The sequence below is a fragment of the Augochlora pura genome, chromosome 6 (assembly GCF_028453695.1).
Source record: "Augochlora pura isolate Apur16 chromosome 6, APUR_v2.2.1, whole genome shotgun sequence".
NCBI classification, from domain to species: Eukaryota; Metazoa; Arthropoda; class Insecta; order Hymenoptera; family Halictidae; genus Augochlora; species Augochlora pura.
This window is the reverse complement of record NC_135777.1, coordinates 22,645,912-22,672,126: the sequence shown is the minus strand read 5'-3', so window position 1 is coordinate 22,672,126 and position 26,215 is coordinate 22,645,912. Positions and strand designations below refer to the sequence as shown.

Genomic DNA, 26,215 nt, shown 5'->3' with positions numbered 1-26,215 from the left:
TAATGCGCGCGTCCGCACACGGATGCTCTCCTTAAAAGTGGGATTTCAATGTCCCCCCCCCCCTCCTCTACTCGAGTGCGGCGATCCGAGAAAAACCGCGATCGGTATCCACGACGGCGTATACCGTCGAGATTTCCTTACCAAATTATGGTCCTCCCGCCGTGGTTTTATAGAAGCACCGTGGGGACTAGCATGAAATATGCGAACGCATGTTTGGGAAGCAGATGTCGCGCATACCGTACGCGATTACGCGGAGTCGCGTCGTAATAAATTTCCGTAGATGGTTACATGGAAAATAACAAGTAAATAGCTAGTGAAAGAGTTGAAAATATGTTAGGAGTATATGGTTTTTGGATTGTAAATTGATTGACTTTTTTTTTTTAAATTGTTTCATAATTTTAATTCTTTGTTGCAGCTGCTTCTACCTCCGAAACAGAGACCGCCAAGATTTTGTCGACGCAGCTAGAGAAAGTAAAAAAGGTACAATCTCTTCTCTGATTTTACTAGCCTAAATCGTCGAATCGTCTGTCTTGCGACTGATGCAGATGTATTTTATTTTGCTTAACGATCCGCGGTATAAGAATTCTAAAATTAATAAATAAAATTCGCCGAATACGACGATTTTCATCGCGACAAAGTGACAGCGGACAGAGAACGTCTCGCTCGCGTCAGCAGATTTCCGCGTAAACGAGGCGGGTTCTAAGACGCCTAACGCGATATAATAATTGAATTTGATGATGTAATGAACGTCGAATACCGCGAACAGAGGAGAGATCTTGTAAAAAGTTACTTACGATCCCACCGACGCAGGCTGGGCTCGTATGACGGCCGTCGCCGCGCGTCGAACGACAATCTCTGCTCAGTTACGTAAACGCGCGTTCGCCGAAAGGAAAACTAATTACCGGCGAACTTCCATCGAATTTTCCTCGTGGCGCGAGCGCGCGTACAGGTACGTACTCCCGTTCGCTTGTAATCTCGTTAAGGCACTTTTGATGCATCATTTCCCCCCCCCCCCCCCACCCGATACGCGCGTAATCCGGCGAACATTTAATTATGCAAACGCCCGCCGATCCCGGGCTGAACGATAATTCCTTCATTATAGTGCCCTCCGATCGGGAGATAGACAAATTCGCCCATTGTTCTGCCGATCTCCCCCCCTCCCGCCCCTTTTTCGTCACTTAAGCGAGACTCGAATGATTTTCCCTTGTCTAAGTGGATCGCTTTCGAGTAATTGTTTCCGCTTTTGCGCAAGATCTCGCTCTAAAAAAATTACCGTTTCGAAATATTCAGACAAACGTTGTAAATATTCGTGGAAAAGCTTCTTTCCATCCAGGATTATTTTGTCAAATTATTTATCATTTTTAGTCCTTCCAGAAATTGCGATTTTACTATGCAAAGTCAGATGCTAAATAAAAATAACGCTGTGACAATTTATAGAAATTGCTAAATGGAAAAGTTTGTATTTTTATTTCCTTATTTATTCGACAAATAAATAATTAAGCAGTTCCGTCAGCGTTTCGCCGGCGCCATTTTAGGGTGGCGGGCTCGTGCACCGTAATGGCGACACAGGAAACAACAGAGTGCGCCCATTGTAGTTCCACGGGTCGGCGGGATGGTTGGTCGAAGGATCGATTCATCGATTAAGTGATTAAATTCGTATCTTCAATCTCGGTTTATTACCGATGCCGTGACGGGACAGATTCGATAAAGGACACCATGAGAGACCGTGCTTCGTCCGTTCACGCGAGCGCAATTAACGTTGCCGGCTTCTCTGAACTTGACGGTCTCTGATCCGTCGATAAAAATTCAAAGCCGCCGCCGTCGTTTTTCTCAGACAGACTTTGTAGATCATCGACGAGAACATGTTGAAAAAGACAACTCGTTTCTCTTAGATAACATTTTTATTTTTGAATATTTCCTTTAAGAGGAGTCCTTTGATGAGAAATTAGAGGATCGACGATCATAGCTAGTTCCATTACTGTTGTCATCACTATTGTAATTATTAATATTTATTATTATTAATATTAATATTTAGTATCATTATTAATATTATAATTACCATTATTATTATTACTATTTACTATTCCCCATCATCTCGCTCCTAACAGACACTATACATAATTATTAGCTTTTCTTACCGCGCTGAATTTTCGCATTAAAATGGAAAGGGTTCAAGCTAAACAAGCGAATTCGAATTAAAATCGCATCAGCGTTTGCGCAAGAAAACGGCCTTCGCCTTCGCCGAGGCGAACAAATTGAAAGGAAATTGGCTCGGACTCTGTACAACAGCAAAAGCGGAATTGTCCAGAGTAGCAGCCCGATCGATCGATCGAATCCTCGGCGACTCGCGATCGCAATCGCCTTCTATCGGCGATTGAGCAACAATTTGAAAATAAGGGGACGAGCCAATCGGGTGGTTGAGATTTATTCTTAGCGCGGATGAATGCAAGCGAGCGCGCCAGTCGGTTGCCACTCATTTGAGCAAAAATTACGGCGGGACGACGGGAACGAGGCGGCGCGCGCGTCACAGCCGATACTCCGTATAGTAATGCGACGCCGATATAATTAGTATGAACGTCACTTTCATTCTACGAGGCGACCTCCCGTCGCGTCGACACGCGTCCCCAAGTCCGTTCCCCCCTTTTCGTTGGGCGTCCTGCGTCGCGACCAGAATAATATTCTCTCTCTAGGCGGCCCGACGGATCTCCAGATTTTCGTCGCGGCACGAACGATCCTCGAAAAATTTTCGTCCGCCAACCGGCACGCCGGAAATAATTCGTTGCGGCGTTAGCCGCGGCCGGATGCGCGCGAGGATTTCCAATTTTGCTGCTGCGATTCACGGAAACGCCTGTTTCGTCCTCTATATTGTCGAACCAGATTTTACGTAAAACATGGATTATGGTATGTAATAGGATAGAATGTAGAATTTAAGATAGAATATTAGGTGAACATAGTCAAGCCTAAATCGCCATTATAGTATATAGTATATATTATAATAACGATTATGTTACTACAACCGACGAAACTATTTCAATAATCCGTTCAACGATCACCAAATTAAAATCGTCGATCGTTCACTTTGACATCGTAACCAATTCGATATAAAATCAATTCTAATTTCTCAATCAATCGAATCACCTTTTGCCCACCTCTGATTTATAGAAAAAGAGGAAGGGGCGAAAGAGATGGAGGAAATATAGGTACATTCCCGTCGTGCCCGAGAAAAACGATGCCGAAAGTTTACTCGAGGCACTCGTCGTTTGGCCCGGCCGTTGTTGTCGTTGGCAGACTGCGGATGTTTATGCAGATTCACTTTTTTGTTTTTTTTTTTTTTTGGATTCACTGAAGCGTCGTCGTCCGCTAAAGTCGAGATTTATGCAGCAGGAGTAACGTCCCGCGGCCCCCCCCCCCCCCCCCCCCCCCACCGTGTACAGTAGCCATAGAAAGCTCGCTCGCCGCGGCGTGCGTTAATTATTCAGGCGATTTTTATAAACTGCCGAGACGTGTCTGTTCGCCGCAGTAGAAACGGCCGGAGATGGTCAGACGCGCGCCGATGCATGTTTATGCACCGGCCGGTTCGCCGGCGAACGCCGGACACGTTCCCCACGTCTTCGTGGAACCCCGTGGAAGACGGCTTCTTTTACTTCGACTGAAATAATCCCGAGCAAATTTCTGGTCGAAAATAATCTCGAGCAAATTTTTGGTCGAAAATATAGTGAGCAAATTTTGGTCGAAAATATAGTGAGCAAATTTTGGTCGAAAATATAGTGAACGAAGTTTGGTAGGAAATATAGTGAACAAAGTTAACAAAAATCACTGAGCGAAGGTGACTTGGAAATTGTTTTTAATGATATCCTAAAAATGAAATCATGTTCCCCTGGGTTTGTATTAATTATAATTGTAATAAAATGATGCAATGTTATATACGTAATAATAGTAGGAATTTATAATATAATATATTATAATAAAACAATAATGTAATATAATATATAAATTAATATGTATATAACATACAATACGCAATATAGCAGTAATATCCAAAAAATGAATACTATAACAGTAATAACAATAATAATTACAACGTACTATTATTATCTAATAAAATGAGGAAAAAGGAACAACCACTTCTCCAAAATAATTACTTACATCCCCCCATTAATTTCACCTAATTTCGCCTCATTATAAAAAACGATTTCCGACCACATTTTACTCTCAATAAAAATAGCAATCGAAACAAATCGCAGCCGCTTCGCACGCACGTCGAGTCCATTGCAGAAAATATTGCAGTTTCTCTCCGACCGCAGTAACCGGTCGGAAACAGCTGATTGAAAAGGAATGAATTCGCGAGACCTTCGCGGCTCGGGAAGAAGCTCGTTGATCGAACGATTTTCAAAAGTTCGTGCAGCATTTTCTAATTTATACGGTTTGCCGAATCGCATTGGAAGAGAGAGAGAGTATAGGAGAGAGAGAGAGAGAGAGAGAGAGAGAGAGACTGTATTGGTTCGGCACGCGACAGGACGGCAGTCCTTGCGAGTCGGGCCACGTAGCCCGGGCCCTGTATATCGCAGCGGTCGCGTTACATTTTTCCGCAGAGCAGCATAGAGGCGGCACGTTATTGCAGTGCCAAAAGTTTCCGGATGGTACGCGGTTCTATATACCGGGTGTCCCGGTCTATCCGGCTTCGACGACATTACCGTCGCGCCGAAATACCCCGGGCATCGTTCAGCCCGTCGAAAGTTTCGCCGAAAGTTGCCCTCCTCTCCCTCTCTCTCTCTCTATCTATCTATATAACTATCTGTCCTTCTCTCTCGTTCTCTCTCTCCCTGGAATCCGTGCTACCGTAGTAATTAGAGAAGTTTTCTTTCACGATGAAGCAATTATAATCGGTCACGAAGCGGCGACGACCCGATGAAAGTCGAGGCTGATCGAACGTTTCCTTGGCTCCGATCACCCCCGTCGGGGAAACATCGATGTGCCGACGGGTCCTTGAATTTTTCACCTGCCCCGCGGCATTCTTCGATTTTTTTTTCCGGACATTGTTGTCGATTGATCTTCGATTTTACGCTTGTCTCGTATCGGATCTGGAAAGAAAGATTTAAGGAGCGAGAAATATTTAAATTTTTGTTGGATGTTAGAGAGGTTAGTTCACTAGGTAATGGTTAAATAATTGTTTGGAAAAAGATGATGTTTCCTCAATTTTTGTATTTTAGTTGTTAATAAAGTTATTTCGTTTTGAAAAGTATAGGATAGTGCGTAGAGTCGGTGGCCTATATACAGTGATTAATAATTTTTTGAAATGAATAGTAAATGTAAAATAATGCCCTTTTTACTTATATATATTTTACTTATATTTAAGTATTATATTTTACTTAATATGGTAATATAATATACTTAATATTCTAATATACTTATAATATTAAATTCTCAAATTTATGGTAATCGTAATAGCATTAGCAACAGCAACAATTATAGCGAAGTTCAGGAAGAGGCAGCAGGAAAGTTCATCCGTCAATTTGTTGATTCGGCGGCCGTTCAATTAAGAGGATTATTTCGGAGCACATAAATTACCGGTTCGAGGCCGATAGGATTTAATCAGCTTCCGAAAAGTGGTCGACGAGGAGATGCCAATTAAATGAATCAAGAGACGAATATTTCGGAGCCGGTTTATAAGTCCGACGCGGACCATTACGCCCGCATCGAATTTCCAACGAAGAGATGGTTTATTGACCCGCTAACAGGCTTCGCCGTTCGTTTATTTCGGTTCCACGGAACGGTTTCGGACGCGTAGTTCCTACATGTTTCAGCGGCATCGATCAAATCATTGTCGTAATTAAGCTCTTTACCGTCTGTTCCGCGACACCGGTCTCGCGAGAGTTGCCATTAATTATATCGTTGCGTGAAACGACGCCGCGCTCTCGTCGCGTTTGTTGGTCGGATTGTTGTAAAAATAATCGCCGAATTAACACTTCGCACTTGAACAGAGAATCTGAGATATCGCTTGAATTATTCTATCGCGTTAGGAGGTAATTTTTATATTGTAAAAGTTGTTAAAAGTGTAACTATTGTTCTACGAGTCGCGAGACTCAGTTTATATAATTAATATAAATACAAATAAATTATAGTATGAGATATAATACTCAAATCTCAAATTTCGATTCCATTAAACAAATTACTTAAATTTTACGAAATCTCTTAGTTTCTTTATTTTCAACAGATTAAAAAAAATATTCAATGTTCAATTATAATCAGAAAAATCGTAAAAATCGAAATGGAAGAAATTCGGCGACCAATCGCGCTCCAGAGAATTTCTTCTCTCCAGATTTATAGGGTTTCCTTTTTTTTAACGGGGGCGTTCGTCGATCGCGGAATTGAAAGAGCAATTTTTTCGCCGGGCTTTTTCATGGTTTGTATTATCTAATCGGCGTCCTTTGGAGGGAGAGAGGCAGCAGCGCGCGCACGTCGGTGCTGGCACGGCAACGGAAGTGCGCGGGCGGTTGAAACTTTTATTTCCGTTTTTTTGATTGGCCGCGCGCGAGCCGTCGCGACAGGTATATTTCTGCCGGCCTGGTCCGCAAGAGATGCGGTAAATAACGATATGTGGGTCGCCGGCGAATATATAGAGCTTTCCGATCGTTTTTCTCTCCTTTTTTTCCCCGAACGGCAGCTCCACGTGAAAGGAGGATACTTTGAAATCATCGACAATCGCTTCGCCGACCATCTTTTCGTCGGCGTCGAGTTCCGTCGGCAATTATCGGCGCTGATCGCCGAAGAATTGTTTCGACATTTTTAGAGAATTTCAAATTTATGTGAAATGTAACCCAATGTAACGTAATTTTGATATAGGAAGAGATAACGTAATATAGCATAATAAATCTCAATGATGAAATTAACGTAACTTAATATAATCTAATGTAGCCTAACATGACCTAACATAACGTGATATAACTCAGCATTGCCCTAAAATAAAATTATATAACTTAACATTGACCTAACACACCGTAATACAACATAATAACTCCGTACGATAATCAGTTATTTCGTCGGTAATTATATAAAAAAAAGAAGAGCTAGAAACGGAATGGCCCTTATGGAAGAATAAAAGAGTAAAAATCGTGGAGAGGTTGCCAAACGGGGAATAATCTGCGAGGAAGTATTTAGGTAATTAAGCTCTTGCGTTTCAGTAATTTGGAGCACGAGCCAGCAGCAGCCAGCCTTTTAAGATTGCAGGCGACCTCGTAGTGCCAGTCTGGAGTCTCGTATATGAGATTGTTGCATACGTTGCGCGTCAGATTTTCCACAGATTGGAACGTCTGATTCTGCATTCGCGTACGGGATCGTTCGACGGTACCACGGTCGAATTAAAATCGTTCAATCTGCTAAGGAGTGTCGGAGAAACCTAATTCGGTTGAAAGACATATGGCAAATTCGACATTGATATTAATCTCTTAGTGGAATTACTGGAGAGATTATTTCTCTGTAGATTTACATGTGTATTCTATATTATTCTTTAATAATGTTAATATTCTGTATTATTCTTTAATAATATTAATATTCTGTATTATTCTTTAATAATATTAATATTCTATGTTATTCTATACAATATTAATATTCTATATTATTCTGTACAATATTTTATAATAGCAATAGTGATGATAATGATAATAATTTAATTATGTATATGGGTAGAACAGTAACGATTTCTTTTTATCTGCTATTTTGTTATACTTTAACTCGTATTAAATTGTTTTATAAATCTCTGCATTTTTATCTCCGCCTTTGTAATTTTTGTAACCAAAGGATAACTTCTTGTATCGACTAAATAAATAGATAGAGAGACTTTTTAATCGACGTAAGCACAAACAGAGAGGAAGGAAAAATAAACAGAAAACAGGGAGAAATATCGCAGTAAATTGAAATGTTGGTCTACGTATATCCATGTACACTCCTGTACATACATAAAAAATATAATATAATAAAGTATAATATAGTCATATAATGTAAATTAGAAAGTAAGAATACAATGGATGTAAAAAGCGAGAATTTTTATCAGATGCATAAATAGTTTCGAAAAAGCAAAAAAAGGAGAAACAATAGAAGAAAGGTTGGGATCTAAAAGGGTGAACCGTGACCGTAATAATTACGTAACCATTTTTATAATAACGGTGGTCTCGCATGTGTCCGCGGTATCAATTTCGTGTCCCATTGCAGCAGATCGATACGCGGGGGTTCCCATTGTTCGTGATGAATCTGCGTCAAACCTCACAAAAATGCCAGGCCGCATTCCTATCGGCACGATTCATCTGCTCTCTTAACGCAACACTATGTCCGCGAACTGTATATCTTTCCAATTAGCGCGCGTTGAATGTCGGCGACTATTTACAGCGCTCGAAAATAGTCAGGATAAATAGGGTTCTTACCAGCCCCGAGGAGAAATCTCTCTCTCCGGCAAAGTAGAAACGGTACGCCATGCACAGACAGGACGCGTTTTCCGCTTATTTCGTCGTGCAAATTATCATCTGCTTCAACCAGATACCGATCGCGAAGCGGAACTAATTCGCTTCCGTATCTCGGACTTTTCACTGAAATAATAATAAATTGTCTACGTAGAAAGGATGAATTTGTATTGAATATTCTGCTGGACAATTTTGTCACGCGTCTCGTATTATTTGTTCGAAAATGTTTTCAAAGCGCGGCGAAATCAATTTCATCTCCGTGCAGCGCGCCGTTTCCATTCACTTTTAATCGAATGAATATTTGAAATCAATTTCCTTGGAAAATATAGTTCTCTCCGTGAAAAACTCTCCCGCGTTCTACGCTTTTCAATTTACTTTTCCATCTACGGCGCTTCATTCCGGTTTGCATTATGCCGTTCTCCTCGCCACGGGGTGTGTGGGCGTCTCTGTATTGGTTTTTCCCCGAAGAAACAAGTTCTGCCGGATCGATTTGTGATGCGTCGATTTTCTGGAGAATCGATTTTTATCGGATCGATTTTCTGAAGAATCGATTTTTTAAGAATGGATTTCTGAAGAATTGATTTTTTAATCGATTATCAAGTCAATTATTGAATTGATTTCTTTGAACTGATTTTGGAAGAACCGATTTCTATAAATCAATTTTAAAATCAATTTTGGAGGAATCGACGTCTATAAATCAATTTTAAAATCAAATAACTAAATATAATTATAATTAATATAATTAATATTACGTCGAATCAAGCGTACTAGAAATAGGTTATTGCTGGATCGACAGCAATCATGATCGAATCAGCGAGCGGGGTTTTCTACCGCGCACCGTCTACCTGCGATTCCCGATCGCGTGTGCTGGTTCGGCCGAAACGTCGATCGCAGGTAAACAACTCGTTACCTGCGCCAGCCGATCTCCCCCGTTATTACCTTGCCAATTTCTCAAGCAGCGGCCTCATCATCCGCGGGAGCAAAATTGGACGTTACTTCCGCCGTTTCCCGCGGCGCAATTTTCCTTGCCGATAGAATTTCCCAGCCCCCGAGCCCCCCCTCCCCCCAATTAATGCGTCGGAACAGGGATTTATAGGCCGGAAACCGTGCCGCGAAAACTACGCGCGGATAAACCAATTTATTAGGCGACCGGTTATCGGCGAACTGTTCGGTGATTAACCGGCTGCGACCGTGTTCAACGATCCTAATCACGGTGCCGCGGATTTTCCGTATTTACGACGCGCCGTGGGCTACGGTTAGGGCCACAGTTGCCATCATTTTTCGTTATTTTTTTTTCTACTTTAAAACACTGTACCCGATTTTAAATTTCATTTTTTCCTCGCTGCTATAATTATTTAAATTCGGAGCCATGTTTGTCACACTGAAAATTCCCGAATCCGACAAAACTCGAGGGTTTTCCTCTTAAATTAATTGATATAATATTTATATAACATACTACAAAATATTGTATTAACATATTTTTTATTTAGAATTTTTCATTAGATTATCCTAATTATCGTTAAAATCGATTAAAGTGAAGATAATCGCTGATAATCGAGAACCTTGCCTCTGCGAAACGCAAAACCGCGCGAAAAGGATTATCGTTTCGCTAATCGAGAAGAAGATACGTTTCGCAGAATGATCCGCAAGTTTTGTGAACGGCGTTCGAATTTTACACCGGATGAAAATATTTGCACGCCGCTGACGTTTGCAATTAGTCAGGCTATTTTTAGTGTTCCGCTAACAAGGGAGCACAACGAGGCCTTCTCTGACGGACATCTTGAAGGATAATCGCGATCTGATCGAACCAAAAACAAAACCCAATTTATTATACTCCATACAGATCCATCACATTAATTTATTCAATTATGATTACCTTATTTCACTTTTGTCTTATTTTAACTCTGTATCAGGTCGTTCCAAACCTTTACATTTTATATTTATCTTCTTCTACAATTTTATAAGTAATTTTATAAGTAAAAATTTTTTAACTACAAAATTCACTTGCAGTCGTTTAATAAAAGATTCCTCAGATGATTTGGAGCAACTTTTTCCTTTACAACAATTTTCTCCGAGCTGAGGTTGACGAGATATTAATGAAAAATGCTGGCCAATGAGAGACGAGGCCAAGAGGCGCGTGACAGCCGAGCCAATTAACGCAACACGGCTCCGCCCACTGGTAGACTCCGTCACCTAACGCCATTTAATCTCGTCTCTCGTTGGCCAGCGTTTTTCATCAATATCTCGTAAACAACGCCTCGGGTTGCAATTTCGCAAAGGAGAAAGTTGCTTCAAATCACCTCAGGAACCCTTCCTTCTCGCGAGTGACTTTTGCAACACGCTGTATATATTAAATAAATAAATAACCATCTCGACACCAGATACAACCTTGACACAATCTCGCCAGCGAATTGCAACAGCCGCGAGATGCCGAAATCGGCGATCGACCGCAGCGTTTCCCAGAAACCAGAGTACCCGGAACCGCGCGGCCTGTTGTAAGGAACAATAAAGTTGGTAAAGTAACCAGGTGTCGGATGACGCATCGCCGAGAGGAACTAATCGAACGGGGCCACAGGCCGAAGAAAAGCGGCGGCGGCGGCGGTGTCTTCTGCGATCCGCGGCACACACAATCGTGCATTGTGGGCGGGCTGGTAGAGCATAACCTTAGCTGGTGTGCACGGCCTGGTATGGCGCGGTTCGGGCTCCGCGCTGCCACGCTCGGCGTGTCGCCGGCCGATTCACCGGCGCGCACAATGGCCGTACACGCCAGGAAAAGCAGCTCGCCGCCCGCCCGCCTACCTTCGTGACGCCGGATTGTTTGTCGAGCGAAACAGCAAAAACCGGGAAGCCGCTCTCTCTGCGGCCGCGGTAACAGTATTAGGACGAACGATTCCTCACGCCACACGGTTACACTCCGCTTCGAAAATCTAACCATCTTCCGCGTAATTTTAGACGGCCGAGTGTCGCTTTTCACGGACCGACGGGTCTCAAATACGACTTGACGGATCTTATTTGGAATCCGGCGATTTTGTTGCGCGGACGGTGAAACGCTGAAAAATTGTTTTTAAAGAGGATGTCATTGTTTGTAAAGAATGCCAATTTTAATTAAAGATGTCAATGTTTATAAAAGACGTTATAGTTTGTAAAGGATGCCAGTATTCATAAAAGACATCATTACAAAGGTTTAAATTTGGATTTGAATTTCGCTATACCAATAAAACAATTTCTTATAAAATAGTATTCGTCGACCATGGTAATCGACAGAATAAGGAAGAAGTTTTAAGAGAATGGTTCGTTGGTAAAGTTAGTCAACAGTGTTGCCACGGTGTTTTCCATGGAACGAATTCTCATCGTTAAAAAAAAATGTCTTCGCTGCTGGCTGTCATTGCGAAGGCACAGAAGTAAACAGTGGCCGCGGCACGTGCGTGCGTAGAGCCCGAGCGGGTCGGGTTACGCTAGCGGAGACATTTTTTTCGTGAACGTGTGAGGTCACGCGTTATTTACCCAACGTTACTTGCTAATATTGCCAATATTACTTACTGATGTCACTTCGGTATTATTCGATTAAATATTTATCCAAGATAATCATCCGCGGGAATACATATTTCAGGCGAATGTTTTATTCGATTAACGCGTTCCACGTCGTAAACTATTTTATTAATTTGTTCGTGTAAGTCGAGGAAATGATGTGGAATTTTATTTGGAGAAAATTCTATTGCTAGATATTTTCAATTATTACTGTTATTACTTTTAATATTGTTATTATCGTCATCTTCTGTTATTTCGTCTTCCTATTATTCCCAAAGCAACAGTCACCATACTGTACATTCACTAAAAATTTACAAAAACATTTGTAACGACTTAAAAAGAACCAGCATCCCTTAATCCCGTTTCAAAGTAATCACTTCAGAGCCTAGCAAAATAAGAGGATGGCCAGTAGATCGACGGTCACCCTGTTCAGAGGACCACACTGTAGATCTTGCGTCGAAAGTAGCAGCAGCAACTCGAGCAGGTTAAATCGTGGCTGGTCGTTAACGTCGCCGCGAGGTTCGCCGTTTCCGCGGCGCGGAACGCGACGTTCCCGGCGATCGATCTTGTATCGAGGTGCAGCAGCCGGCGATCGCGCGCGTGCCGCATCGATCCGCTCCGGGCTCGTCGCGATATCGCGGTACCAAAGCGAAGCCAGCCTAACCCAGAGCCCGGAGCAGCCCGGCGCTGCACAGTGCTCTAGCGATGCGGCGATCCGAGGCAAAAATTATTTTACCGTTGCTCCAAGCTTTTAAGTTTCGATACGGTAGGTCCTCGAATTCGTCTTGAAGGCAGCTAGAGCACCAGGTGTTAATTTCTAAGTATTATTTTTGAATTTCGTGGCGTTACAATTTTTTTGTGATATATTATTTGATATTTGATCAGGCATTTCGAGAGGAAAAATTAGAATAGAATTTCAGTAGATATTTTATCGGGATTTGAATTCATATTGAAATCTGTTCAATACTCCAATTGAACATTGAACATTATGAAAAATTAAGTTAGCATTTCAATACATTTTACTCTTCTAATTAAAATTTCCAAAAATTTTAAACAAAATTTGTCTTTTATGTTGCAACGGCGCCAGTTCATTGTTAAAAAATACTGAAAATTATTGCAAAGCTCCTAGGGGTAGTAAAGTCATTAGAAAAGACATATAGAGGGTATATAAGGAAGGCATAGACTAGTCGAAGACACAGAAGGTTCAAGATCGTCTTTTGTCCATGAATCGCCGTTCCCCGTTCGCTCGCATCGGTACACCGAAACCCCCGTCGCCTCCTATCACGGTGGTACGGTCTAAGCCAGCGGGCATCCATCCATCCTCACGTGTAGATTGAATGGTCCCTCGCGTGCTGGGAGGTCTTCAAGTTTCCCGGGGGTGGGTGAGATGGGTTGGGCACTAGGTCAGCCTTTCGGCCGATGCCGATGCCGGATCGCACACGATATCCTACCGCAACGCCGTATTTCAACTTCTCGCCGAATCCGCGGAGCGCCCCTTTCGGCCTCCTCCACCACCTCCACCACCACCACGTGCAACACACAATTTTGCAACGCCGCGGCGGCGGCGGTCTCTCTGCCTCGCCCCGCCTCGCCACGCGGCACGGCCAGACCGCACGATATCATTCGCTCAACGATGGGAATGATGGATCGCCGGCAACTGGGTCACCGCCGGATAATACAGGCCGTTAAAAAAACACCGGCTCCGGTGGTGGATAGGACGTGTCGCAAGGGAGGTACTCAGGTTATGTTAGGTTATGTCAGGTTTCTGTCTGGACGCTCGCTTCTCCATGAGATCTTGCAGTGTTCCTAAATCTGGATCCAATGATACTCGCTTTTGGATAAAGATAGGTTAGATTAGGGTGTCCCAGGACAACGGTACATAATCATTTAATCTCTTCCGCTATTACTCATTCTATGCTGCGTTGACTAGTACTTACTTGTCCTTAATACTGTCTTTAATAGGTTCAGATAATTTTTGTTTCTTCTATTGTCTAATGTTTCTTCTACGGTCTATGTGCAGGCAATGAAGTTCGCAACAATATCATCGAAAAATCAGGTTATGTATATCGATTGATCACGCCTCGGAAACTCTTCTCGTTTTTCAAAGTCGAAGGCCCACTTCTTGTCAAAGATTTACAAAGTAGATTATACACCTCTTTTATTCCCCTCGCGATGACTAAGTCTCCTCGTGCCGCCAGATTACGATCGAACGTTTGCGAAACGCGCGTGCGGGACTCGTGACATTGGGTCCGGCTCGCAAACTCTAAACACCAACGCGTGCGGTCGCGCGCGCGTGTCATGCTCGACTTTTGCACGCCGTTTGATCTCTGCAGTCGCGAGCCGGGGCTTTGCTGCATAGCCGTGGAAAAGTGCATCGAAGCGCGCGGGGGCCTACCGTCGCTGCGGATCGTTTCTTGATTCTCTTTGCGCCGGTTTTTCGAGGTAGCACACTTCCCGGCTTCTTTGAACATTGGGCGAGAGGAGTCGACCCTTTTCGAGTCGATGCTGCATGAACATTAATAGCTCGAGAGTTTAATCGCGTTTCTTGCGTAATTCGGTTAACTGGATGCACGGTTTTAATTTGATTTAATTGGCGGACGGCCATTTTTGGAAGGAACGATTTTCAGACGGTGCTAGAAGGATGACTTTTTTAATATAGATGGAAGGGTGTCTCTTTTTAGTATAGATAGAGCTTTTGAACTGTTCGAAGCATAGTTTAGAATTATTAGATTATTAGAGATTATTATGTAATATTAAATTATTAGAGATTATTATATAATATTAAATTATTAGAGATTCCTTAGAAAATAGCTTCATTGAGTTTAAACATTTTTTACATGTAATAAGGTGACATTTTTCGATATTTATACCAAAGTTATTAATTCAATATCATTAGATCTAACTCACTTTAAAAATCAATAAAAAAATGTCTATCATAAATTCTGCAAGAAAGTTTCCTTTCTCATAAAATTAATATCAAAACGTCCTCCATTCTGAATTCATGAAGAAATATCCTTACCTTGTACCTTATGTCCTTGCTTTAAAAAATGAAGAGTCCAGCACCTGGTTTAAAATCGATACGAAAACGCGTCCTCGAAGTCAACGATCTGGTCAAACTGGAACACAACTTAATTTATTATAGACCGTTCAGCTGTATCACAATAATTTATTTAATTATGGTTACCTATTTTATAGTTCCAAAATTCGAATCGTTTAAAGGAATATTTCTCAGCTGATTTGACGCAACTCCTTCAAATCGTCGACAGAATATCTCCCCTTAAAATTGCCAACAAAATAAATCGTCAACTAACGACCCTCGCGAGCATGTCGCAACCTTAAAAATTAACCAAAAAAAAGGGAACCTAAAAATTCCAACAGCAGTTTTAAGATCGATACGAAAACGCGTCCTCGAATTCACCGGCAAATCGTCTTCTCGCGTGCGCGGCCGAAGGACCTCAGCTCGCTGTCGCCGGTTTCCACGGGAAAGTTCATTTTCCTCGACGCGCGGCGGCTGTGTCATCTTTCCGACGGGAATCGCAGCCGTGCGCGCGGCATAAAAATTGATTTCGAAAGGACTCCCGGCCGAATGAGTAAGATTCGCCCGCGGATCGGTGGGGCGGGACTCTCTTCTTTTCTTTCGAGGACGTTCGCGCGCGACCGTACACGCCATCGAACGGTACCGTCGGGCTCCGTATCATCGACAGGAGGCTTAACGGTGCTTCGGCGATTTCGCCGAAAGTGTTTCCACACGGCGGGCCCCGCCGCGACGGTTGTTCCCGCTAACAGCTTATTCGCTGACGACACTCTCTGCCCGTCGCCGCAAACACGCCGGCAGACGGTGACGTGTTTGCGCTCTTTGTTTGCTCGATGCTTCGATTCGACGAATGTTGGGGGTGGGGGGAGGCCGTACGGTGCAACGAGACACCTAATTTCGAAGTCGTTATGGGCGAAATTTTCTACCTTGAAATTTGTAACCAGCGACGGTATTGAAAAGTGCACACTGCGAATATTCGAATTGCGTCACGTTGAAAGCAGAAGCGGTAATGTTAACTTTCGTAAAGCGAAAAGTTCAAGGTTCAAAATTAATAAAGACGTTGAGTAAATATTATAATTAATGTTCTTGAAATTATTCCTCTGCCGCTGAGCGCGTAAATAGAAAGCAATTTCACCCCCCTGTGCTAAATGAAATTATGATATGGAATTCTATGGAATGGAACAACGTGCGAAATTATTACAACTCTCTTATGCCAGTTTCAATATTTAACTGAAATTAATAAAGACGTTGAGTAAATATTATAATTAATGTTCTTGGAATTATTCCTCCACGAACGCGCAAATGGAAAACAATTCCACCACCGTGCTAAATGAAAGGAGTCTACCCTCCGTTCAGTTCATTTTGCAAATTCTATAGTTATATAATTACAACCCTCTTGTGCCGGTTACAAAATTTAATAGAAAATACTAAAGACCTTAAATAACTACTAAAATTATAAGATTCAATTAAAAATACTGAAGACGTTAAATAATTCTTAAAATAAAATTAGATCCAATTAAAAATAACAAAGACGTCAAACAACTATTAAAATTAAAGTACTTCAAACTATTTCTCTACCACGACCGTGCAAATGGGAAACAATTTCACGAGCCCGCCCTCCTTTCGGTCCATTTTGCAGCAGCAGCTCAAACATTTATATTATACCGGTAGCCTTAGCCAAATGTTTGACGAAGCCTTCCATCTACTTCGGAATATTATAGAACCGCCGGTATACAAATTAAAAAGCTGCACGTTTGCATAAAGATCCGCGCGGGCGATCGAAAGAATATCGTAAAACTTTTCTGGTCGGTCGTTCGGTTTTTCAGCGAAATACGTCATGGAAAGAAAAATAGAGAAAAAATGGCGGCCGGAAGGGATTCGCGCGTACGTAACCCCATGACCCGGTAATGCTATTTGAGGGTAAGCGGGAGAACGGGGTACACAACCTCAGACATAATGCGATCAGCGGTGCGTAATTGGGTTTGCGACAAACCGCCGTTCCGCTAACGACGATTTGATCATCGCGCCGATGGGGTGAACGCGGCCGTTTATCGGGGCCCCCCCGCGACACGGTGGCCATTTTGATCGGAGGACGGGGCCATTTCTATAAATGGACCGCCGAATTGCTAATCGCGGCCGGATTTTCGATGGCCGGGGTCGATTATGCTACCGGCCGAAAGCTAATCGAGCTAAAAGCCGCGCGGCGCATTGAATATTTCGAGCGCCGTTTTAACTAATCACACCCCCGCTTTCGATACGTTTACACGCTCTCGAGAAATCGAATTTCGACGGAATTAACGCCCCGCCGGAATTCGATTCCGTTCACCGTTCCCGAAACTGGCGTTATTTCGTTGATTTAGTAATTCGCGTTTATATTGACATAGAATTTTTGTAATAATTAATACGGATGGGTTTTTTTAATTTTTTGACCGATTTTAAGAAGCGGTGGAATTTGATCGTTGGCGAAAGTGGCATCATATTGGTGAGTCAAGTATTAATTATTACACTATAGTTATCAATAACCCCATCATAAATTTACCCCCACAAAACAAACATCTAATTTTCTAATAAAATATTCACTCCACATTTTTCTTATTCCACACACCAGCTAAAAATAAATAAAAATTAGATTGCCCCATATTTTCGCACCTTTTATTTCAGTTCCCAGAGCGCCAACTATTTTTACGAGAAAATACATCGAAGGAGGCGAAACGTGCGCGCACCCACACACAGAGAGCCGTCGGTTATGCAATGATAAAGCTGGTAATCTGTTCACGTGAGCGTTCCTTCTGAAAAATGATTCTGTTCGAAATTAACGACGGTTTTGATCGCGGGCCACTGTGACTGGCTCGTAATCGGGCTCGTTACTCATTCTCGATTGCTAATTCGATCCAGATTAACTGCCGGCCGAGTTTGATCGCCGATGACCGTGGAGAAACCTCTGTTCTTGAGAATTCCTGAGAAAATAGAAAAGGCGAGATAGATAGAAGATAAGAGGAGAAGAAGGTATAGTTTAGTTGAGCGCCGTTCGACGCTTCCGATCGACCGAGTTACTCCCGCCTTTGAGGAGCTAGCCGAAAGATCTCGAGCAGCTCACTTCCGGCGCAGTCGATGAAGCATCAACAGCTGATACATCTGCTCGGCTTAGGTTTAATGTCGAGTCACACTATGCCGATTGAACGTTCCCCGATGTATACGGATCCATCTCTTTGATAGATATCTCGGCCGGGCCAAAACGGATCATGTGCCCTCGTAACGTACAGCAGCCCGCAAAAGTGTTCTTACATCATTGAAAACGAGGTTCAAATTCCAAGTCATTCCAAGTGGTAGCAAAATTGAAAATAAAGAATTGTAGTCATTGTCTAGTAGACTACCAATTATTAATTTAATTTAATTTAGTAGACTACTAGTATTGACAACCAATAGCAAAATTCTAACGTACGAACATTTCTATAACCCAGTATACTGAATTAACAAAGTCATAAGAAAACTATAAATAACAATTTTTGCAGCACAGCCTTGTTTTCGAGACAGTTTCATTTCTCGTTCAGTGATTCCAGAAATCCGACGCGTAAAAAATTGAAGACTGCAGTCTCAATGACGACAATGTTTGCACTTGATAATATTTCTGGCACAGTGTCTGCAATTCCTGGGTCTCCAGAAATCTGCATACTCGCATATTTGCTCAACTGTGCACAGCATATGCGCGTGCATGTGTGTGCGCGTTAAACAGACGGTTAGAATTCATAGCAGAGTTTTTCGCAAACTTCTTTTGCCTTTAAAAATTAATAATTAATGGAACGATGTGACACGGTTTTATAACGGTACAGCGAGCACAACGTGTAGCGCGTTACTGTATGCCGGTTTCATTAATCCTTCCGGAATAATAGATTCACCTTTCGTTGATGAAGCGGCTTGACGCGCGTAGCACGACGGCATACAAATCCGCTGATATATTGGGTTCGCAAACAAATGATCGCGGTTTTTGTTAATAGACGGTTTTAGCACATCCTTTGGTTTTATGAACGTGTTTAAAGTAATTAAGTTACATTGTTTTCTTACTCTCTGGACTTTCATCTTCAATTTAGTGCAAAAATTGTATCGATTAGTTATTTAGTTCCGTTTTGTATTATTTTATATTATTTATTTATTTTTATCCGTTATTGTATTATTTCCAAAAAGCCAAGAAGCCTTCCTTTCGAGGCTTTTTCAATTAATTATTCCCATTGAATAAACTTTTATATAACAATCCGCAATAACTTAGTTGCTAACCCAATATTAATAAATCACAACGTGGTTGTAACAAACATGAGGCCACGGTGGGACATAATACAACGTGTTGATAAATCATGAACGCGCCGAGTGTAAAATCGTGATGCAAAATGAATTCGTGGACGCAATTGTCTCGGCGACGGAGTAATTTGCTTTTCATGAGACCGAGATTTCCTGGTTTCACAATTTTGACGAGCGATCAACGTGCTATCTATGAATCATGCCAATTATCTGTGAACGCGGACGGGAACAAGTCCTCTCGATTAAATCGAACGAAATAGCGGCGGAAAAAACTGAATGGGTGAGCAAAGATGTCGTTAATGTTTATTTCGAAATACAATGATAATACCAAATAAAAATATAATAGAATAGAATAGAATTGGATTTGCAATAATGTAGTGTAATAGAGTAAGATATGATTTAATATAGTATAATATAATAGAATATACTATGACACAGCGTAATGTAATAAAAAACTTGCAAAAACTTGTTACTAGTATAATAACAGCATAAAAATAAATCCCAGATTAAAAGAAATAAATAAAGAAGCGAATAATAATAATAGTAATAAAGACTATAATAATACAATAAAACGAAAGACATAAAACAAGATAAAACAAGTAAACAAATAGTAAAGATCGAATTGCCCTAATGGCAAAGATATTAAAATAATTGTACCATTGATAAAAAATCCTACTATATCGCTACAATGCAGTCAGAATCGTCGACTTCCTGTGTCGCGATCGAGAATACACGCTGTCCAAGTCCGTGGAAGGCTATCCACAGCCTAGCCGCAAATAACGATCGTATTGCGAACAGAGCATCGTTCTTGCACGAATGATCTCGTCTAATTCACGGCAAGCAGGCCGCGCGCAGCGGGTAAACCGGGTATGTAGGTAGGTAGGCAGGCAGGTAGGTAAGGTTCCCCGACGACGTACTATAACCATAGACGATCATTACGACGTATCCCTGACTTTGAATTCGTTAGCCGGCTATACTGCGCACAACACATTGCCTCCTTCAATTTTTCATCGAGTAACGAAATCAAGGTCTCGCCACGGTCGATAATCTAAAAAAACCAAGCGAAAAAACAGTTGCCCACACGTGTAACCGAGCACGTTCCTCCTCCTCTGTGTGCCATCCGCTCTCTCTTTCTCTTTCTCTCGGACGGCGGACTTCTTTCATTGCTACCGTGTATGTACACGCCGCGAGCGGGGGGTTACCATTTTTTGTTCATCTGTTGCCCGCCGTACGAAAACAGCTTGCGCCGAGGAACCGCATTCTTTCGACGCGCGCGCTCGTTGCCCGATAATTATTCGTTTTATTAACCTCTCTGCCGCGCTTCCGTTCGTTGGCCGCGAATCCCCGGCGTCACGGAACTGTAAATACAATACAATAGAATAGAATAGCGTAGAATATACAGTGAATGCGGTATAGTAGAGTAGGATATGCTATAATATAGTATGATATATTCTCGCAACATTTCTTTATTTCTCATTGCAATAATCCGCGTTTATCGCGAACGCATAAAAATGATAGACCATTGGTCGGCGAAAACATCGATTTTTATTATTGCAACGCGCGCATAATAACGTGCGTCATGCTTTGTAAATACGCAGCGTGGTTACGTAGTATTTTTCATCATCGACTTAGATTCGGAGAATTGACGAACAGTGCTTGCAGTACTTGCGACACAAAGTTGCAGTACAAAACTGCAGCAATTGCAGCTCATAATTGCTTACAGAATTAACGATAAATAATCAACCAATGGATATATATATTTACCAGCGCAAAAAGTAGAGTAAAGTATTGACCAATTGTCGTTTCTAAATTTCTTTATAACGAAGAAGCAACATTTTTCTTAGGACGAGGTATTCGCGCGAGGAAAATCATGGGAACGTCAGGTCATTTCCAACACGGTAAAATAATCATGCACTTACGGTGCTCATACCGAGCACCACTGATTAAAGTCAACAGGATGTCGGCAATTAGCGTGGACAGAAGAATTGTAGCTTCTGTTTCCTCGTTTCGCGTGCGGGGACAAATCATAGCACGCAAATTCTGCAAGTCGCGGCTGCGGATACACGGATGGACGAGGTTGGAGCTGGCTAAATTATTATCTCAAATTTGAAAATGGAAAATCGATATTTTATTCTAGATTTTAGATCATGCATTTTTCAGGGTAAAATGTTTTATTTGTCCGAAGGTATGGGTCTTTAGAGATACAATATTTTATTTGCTTGGAAATGTGTACCTTTAACAATTAAATATTTTATTTGTTTGAAAGGATGTACCCTTAAACAATTAAATATTTTTTTTGTTCGATACACTGTACTTTCAACAATTAAATACTTTATTTGTTTGGGAGGATGTACCTTTAACAATCAAATATTTTATTTGCTCGGAATAACGCACCTTTAAAAAACAAAATATTTTATTCACACAAAAGAAAAGTACTTCCATACATCATAAACAATTTTAAAGACAATATATTCAATAATATCTAATATAAAAAGCGCAGATAATATTTTCCGCCAGAATTCGAAATATTCAATTTATTCAATTTGTCGTCATGAACTAAAATATTTGTTTTTTACTATTCAAAATACTACTTTATTTGTAATTTCTTCCTGTGAAATCCTATTACCGTGAAATAGCTTCCAACGCGATTCGTTCGGTTGACGATGTCTTTTCCTATCATTACCTCCGCCTTTCGCGAGAGAATTAGAAAGAGAGAGTGAGAGCGCGAGAGAGTTGGGAATGAAAGAGGGGGAGAGAGTAGGGAGAGAGTTAGGTTTGGGGCCCGAGCATCGCACGAAATCTCGAGCCTTTGTCGCAAGACGCTTTGCGGACCACCGCGACGAAAGTTTCGAATCAAGTTGCGCAATTAACGCGTTACATAAACGTGTGGTCCTCGTCGTTCGCCGTCGCGTTAGCCGGGGTTCGGCGACAGTGCATCAATTAATCCGACGCCAATTAAAGTTCCGGGCGGCGGCCAACTTCCGCGAGACGGGGACGAGATCATTTCGGACGGCCGGGGTCTCTTTACTTGCTGCTGATTCAGTTTTTCTTATCGGAACCTTAGAGAAACCCTCGCCGTCGATGACACGCTGCTGTTTGGATAGGGACACCTGTGGCTCCGGGACAGTTCTGTGACTCAGGGCCACTTATGTGGCCATAAAGAGAAACGCCGCTAGTCAGAATCCGAGAATCTCGTACATTATCTCGTCAAATGAGTCATTATCTCGTCATTAATTTCACTTAATAGAATAACTTTATTAGCCTTTATTATGCTAGAAGAATTTATTACTAAATGAACTGTTCTAGTTGTAAAATTATCTATTGTATTTTATTACCAGCTAGCATACGAAATTAAGAAAATATAGAAAATGAAATTATTACCTTAAATAAATAATCTATTGTATTTTATTACCAGCTAGCATACGAAATTAAGAAAATATAGAAAATTCAAGAAAATACAGAAAATGAAATTATTATCTTAAACAGACAATTAAAGAGTAAAAGTAATATCCAAGTGTCTCTCGCAATCGGGACAGAAAATTTTTATTTTGACTAATTAAAAAAGCGGCTCTCAGCGACCGGTGCTATATGGGCAAAGTAAACGCATTAAAGAAATTGCCGCCTAAAATAAGAAGGTAAGACCAAAGTAAACGAGCTGGAAACGGAAACATTCTCCGGCGTCAAAGATACCGTTTTTCACCGTGGAAATTGATACGGCCGTAATTTCCGTCGAAACGAGCACCGAATCATCATCTTGAATTTCCCACGATCCTGGGCAGATTTCCGGTTACACGCTAAGTTTTATCGCCACGTTTCTGGCCTGCACCGTTCCGGTTTATATTGTGTACTATAATAAAATCTCGCAACGCGGTGATTTTAGTATGCGAGACGCGTCGCCGCCGAGATTAGCCATCGTTTCTTAGTATTTCCAGCGTTTCCAAAATGTTGCCCGATAAAGAAACCAGCGTTGTACAATACTATTTTTTATAAGAATTTTCGAACTCCTTTTTTAATGTAGTTTCTTATTTTGTATTTGTTTAGTTTCGAAATTTTGCGTTGAGAAATTCCAAAAAACTATATTATCGGTAAAAAAGACCGAATAATCTCATCGAACTTTAAAATTCCACTGGGTCCAGATGGAAACAGTCCTCTCCATTGCAGAACGTTGCAGATGATCCGCGTTGTTTCCGCGCTCAAGGACGAGGGCGGCTTGAGCGAAAGAAAATGGCGATGGAAAAAGGTGGAAAACGACGTCGGTTTCTCCTTGCGCGTAAACCGGACCGTCGACCGGCCGCGGAACGCGATACGGAGTTTCGAGTGAACTCGAGCACTCGATAAGCGAACGTGTCACGAGAAGAGTCGCGAGCGAGAGCGCGCGCGAGGAGGAGCAGCACTCGAATAACTCTCTCGCGCACCGTTGAAAAAGCAAATCCGCGTGACGACAGCGTGTTTGATGCAATCGTGCGTCCAATTGACAACTCTCCTGCGGCGTTGAACAGTTCAACGAACCGGCTTCCGTAAGGTCAGGGCCGTTCAGGCGGCGGCGTCGCCGGGTTCGAGCGCTCCGGAGCGGAATCTCCGCTGTCGTCTTCGTTAGGGAACAGTAGGGGGATAACTGTATCTTCTGCCGCTCTCTCCCGTCACGCCGTTTCGTTTTGTCCGTTCCGTGGAAAATTATCGTCGCCGGATAATTGCCGACCGGGGGAACACAATCGGTACCGTTCCGAGCAACAGTTTCATTTTTTAAATTGCTGATCCCGCCGCGCGTCAAACTGCAGCGCCCGCGTTAATTAGAGGCGAGCGTGCTCGTCGGAAACAACTGACTGGTTGTTGTATTGTTTAGATTAATATATATGTATATTGTTGAGTTATTATATCATTTTATCACTATATTAATCTATAACTATATCGTTACGTTACTATATTATTATAGCATTATAGCACTTTATTATTCTCCAATTATATCGTTGCATTATTATATTAATATATTATTCTCTAATTTTATCATTACATCATTATATTATTATAGCATTATATCACTATATTATTCTCCAATCATATCATTACGTCATCACACTATTATATCATAATATCATCATATTATTATAATATCCATTACTAAAATTATTCATCAAATTACACATTTTACAAAAGCGCCACATTTAATTAAACCACGAAAAAAGCATATACAATAAAATTACAGTAATTTTCACCCTTTTCAAAGAGATATATTTTTATTTCATCAGCAGACTGGTTAAGAAAATGAATAGTATTTTTATATAATTAATAGCATTTAATAATAATAATAATATATATTTAATAGCAGTATTTTTTCTGATGTTACAATGATTGAAATCATCGAAGTACATTCAGTTCATTGATTCGTCAACGTACGCGTTACAATAAAGGGCAACGTGGAACTGGGTAAATACATTTTTGTAACGTAGATGTGCATGTGTACATATATGTATGTGTATATAATAATATCGAGTCACTCTGTTCGCGCTCCGGCAATCCTGGCATCAATGTTTCATGCGATTCAACAGATACTGGATGAAGGATGGCGGCAGAGCGTCGCTGCAAAATGTGCAATAATGATAGGTGGACGTTAAACATTTGCCGGTGGATTATCGATGGAATTTTCAGCACGCACACAGTTTTGCACCGAGACCTACAGAATGCAGTTCCTTTTCTTTTTTATTTTCCTCGTTGACTCGGACAAAAAGGGTTTAAAAATGAGATTTTGTTAAAATCTCATAAAAAATTCTTTATTTACTTTAATTACTCGAAGTAATTAACGAAATACGACGCTGTCGAATAAAAATTTGTCCGCGATGATAATTTTGTTCACATAAGAATTTATTTTGCAGGGATTTAATCGATTTGAACAAAAATAATAGAATGTATAGAATATTATAGAATGATTATATGGTATAATCAAATAGAATAATTTATGACGAATAGAATTAATTCGAATAAATGAAATAAATAAAGGAATTATTAATAAATAAAATAAATAAAAATAGACAAAATAACTTACGACAACTGAAACAAATTACTCGAATAAATAGAGCAATTGATGAGAAATACTAAATTAATAAAGACACTCATCTTAAATAACTATTTCTCCAAAACAATCTGAATAATTTCGAACTTTGACTCCAAGTCGTTATGGCGGCTAACGAAACGGCGGTTTAAGGGTCGAATCGAATCTCCTACATCTTCCAGAAGTGAAAACGACTAAGACATGGTTTCTCGTTTCTGTTCGCAGGGAACCGGAAGCACGGAGGCAAAAATGTCGCCGGTAAAGCCGTAATTCAGCGAGCTTTGTAAGAGGGTGGTGTAGCAGCAGCCGGAAGACGCGCGCGCGCCAAACCGAGTCGGACCAGGCCAGAAGCGAAGAAAATGGCGTCCACCAGCGGGCACAAGAGGAACGGCTCGAGTTCGAGCATGTTCGCCCACAAACGGACCGAGTCCGGCGGCGGTTTCATCGGCCACAAACGCTCGGAGAGCGGTCACAAACGGGCCGAGAGCATATCCAGTGCCTTTGGCCACAAACGATCCGAAAGTGGCCACAAGAGGAACGAGAGCGGCGGCGGTTTCGGGCACAAAAGGTGATTTTCTCTTCGTCGTCGGCCTCTGCTCTCTTTCGGCGGCCTCTGCCTCTCCTTCTGCCGCCCCCGCGGACGGAATTTCTTACGCGGGCCAACCCCTTACTTTTCCCTCCACTTAGGCCCGCGGCCGTCTTTGTTCGAGAAGAACGCCTCGAAACAGCTTCCCCACAGGATGTCTCCGCTTAACCCTCCTCCTTTTCCTCCTCTTAACCCTTCTCCTCCTTCTCTCCTCGTAATTCTTCCTTTTGCTTTTCCTGCGTCCGCGTGGCACGCGAAACTACAGGGTGTTTGAA

At 41.7% G+C, this 26,215-nt stretch overlaps 1 protein-coding gene across 2 annotated transcripts in view; it reads left to right on the top strand.

Annotated features, from left to right (window-relative positions):
* LOC144471886 (solute carrier organic anion transporter family member 3A1-like) overlaps positions 1–26,215 on the top strand; it is a 71,925-nt gene that overhangs the window by 30,017 nt on the left and 15,693 nt on the right. For both annotated transcript variants that reach the window (XM_078184467.1, XM_078184465.1), the window contains exons 2-3: positions 416–480; positions 25,580–25,922. In XM_078184467.1, the coding sequence (XP_078040593.1) occupies positions 25,714–25,922 (209 nt within the window). In that variant the 5' untranslated portion in view covers positions 416–480; positions 25,580–25,713. The remainder of the gene's footprint in view (positions 1–415; positions 481–25,579; positions 25,923–26,215) is intronic.